Source organism: Propithecus coquereli, unplaced genomic scaffold (genome assembly GCF_000956105.1).
Source record: "Propithecus coquereli isolate 6110/MARCELLA unplaced genomic scaffold, Pcoq_1.0 Scaffold439, whole genome shotgun sequence".
Taxonomy (NCBI): Eukaryota; Metazoa; Chordata; class Mammalia; order Primates; family Indriidae; genus Propithecus; species Propithecus coquereli.
In genome coordinates this window covers 331,018-332,401 of record NW_012150163.1, presented here as the reverse complement: position 1 = coordinate 332,401, position 1,384 = coordinate 331,018, and the positions used below count along the sequence as shown (strand labels likewise).

The window sequence follows — 1,384 nt, the reverse complement described above, 5'->3', positions numbered from 1 at the left end:
GATACCTCCCTAATGTTTACCTTACAGGCAAAGGCTTTCTTCTCTCCCTAATCCCAACACTCTAGTTACCAAATTGTTCCCACTCCATTAAGCCCACTTCACATATTACCTTCTTTATGAACTCGCTCATAAAGGATTTCTTTCTCTTCTGAACTCCTAGAGCACTTCTGTTTGACGTACTCAGTAGTGCATGTATATGCCTGTATTTGTTGCAGGTTTTTGCTGCAGATTTTAGTGTCTTTTCTTTATTGAGAGATTTGTGACTCTGGTTTATATTTCGCTTCATCACTAGTACCTAAGAAGGACCTTCTCCTTAGTTCAAATTCAGTAAATGTTGTCTTAATAAGTTTCTTAATTAATCCCTGATATAATGCCCAGAAATTCCACACAATATATAAAATTATATTTATGCCACTGTCTTTAAGTTCATTAAGCACAAATGGCAATTGTGAATTTGAATATATGCCAAGTGTTTCCACCTAGTCAACAACTATATAAAAAAATTCAAAGTGTATAAAATGGATGTTTTTACATCAAAACGATATTACATCATTTTATCACATGGCACCATGAGAATTAGAAAGAGGGAAAAATAAATTGTCATAGGCAGTGACTTAGGAAAATTTCAAGGTGAAATTATGTGCTTTCTCCCTGGCAGTAACTCGCTTCCCTGAGAATGACAGAAGTACCTGGCGTCAGCAGAATGACCGAGGTGACGATCAGGGAGCAGATGACCAGAATCACAAGCAGTGCGATCGCGATGCCTTTCCAGTTTCGTTGCGGAGGATTACTTCCCACCAGCTCCTAAAACAACAGCAGCAGGAAAGAAAACCTGAGTGAGTGAAATAAGGAAATCAAATAAGCCAAACAAATGTATTTCATTTAAATCGAGGACCGAGACCGAAAGCAGTGAATGAGGTGCATTCCCATCCTCGAAGCTGCTGTTAGCTCCTCTCTGTGCCCGTCCACCTTCGGTGCCCAAAGCTCAAGCCTGTCTCTTCCCCGTACTGTGCAAAACTTTGTCTCAAGAAAGCATCTGCTATGACATGACGTTTACGGCTTTTGCGCAAACCTAATGCTCCTCCCAACAAACCGGACTCCACAGCACAGGTTAATTCTGAAGCTTCCTCTTCGTTACAGACAACCTACTTGTCCCCGTTGAGTAAACCCAAGCAGGATTAGATCTTCTAGCCCCAAGTCCTCTCTCCTCTTTCCCTGTCTTTACAGCTACGCTATTAACTTTTACTTCAGGCTGCCACATTTACATATTTATTTAGCACATACTATGTGCTGATTGTAATCAACTTCTGCCCATCTCTCACCATCTTGAGGTTTTTCTTTTTCTACAGCTCCTCATTCACAGTTTTAAGATTTTCCTCTCTCT

General features: G+C 40.5%; 1 protein-coding gene across 2 annotated transcripts in view; it reads right to left on the bottom strand.

Moving 5' to 3' along the window:
* The window catches only part of DPP6 (dipeptidyl-peptidase 6), a 528,921-nt gene that overhangs the window by 399,704 nt on the left and 127,833 nt on the right, over positions 1–1,384 (bottom strand). For both annotated transcript variants that reach the window (XM_012654157.1, XM_012654154.1), the window contains exon 2: positions 690–804. In XM_012654157.1, coding sequence (XP_012509611.1) covers positions 690–804 — 115 coding nt within the window. The remainder of the gene's footprint in view (positions 1–689; positions 805–1,384) is intronic.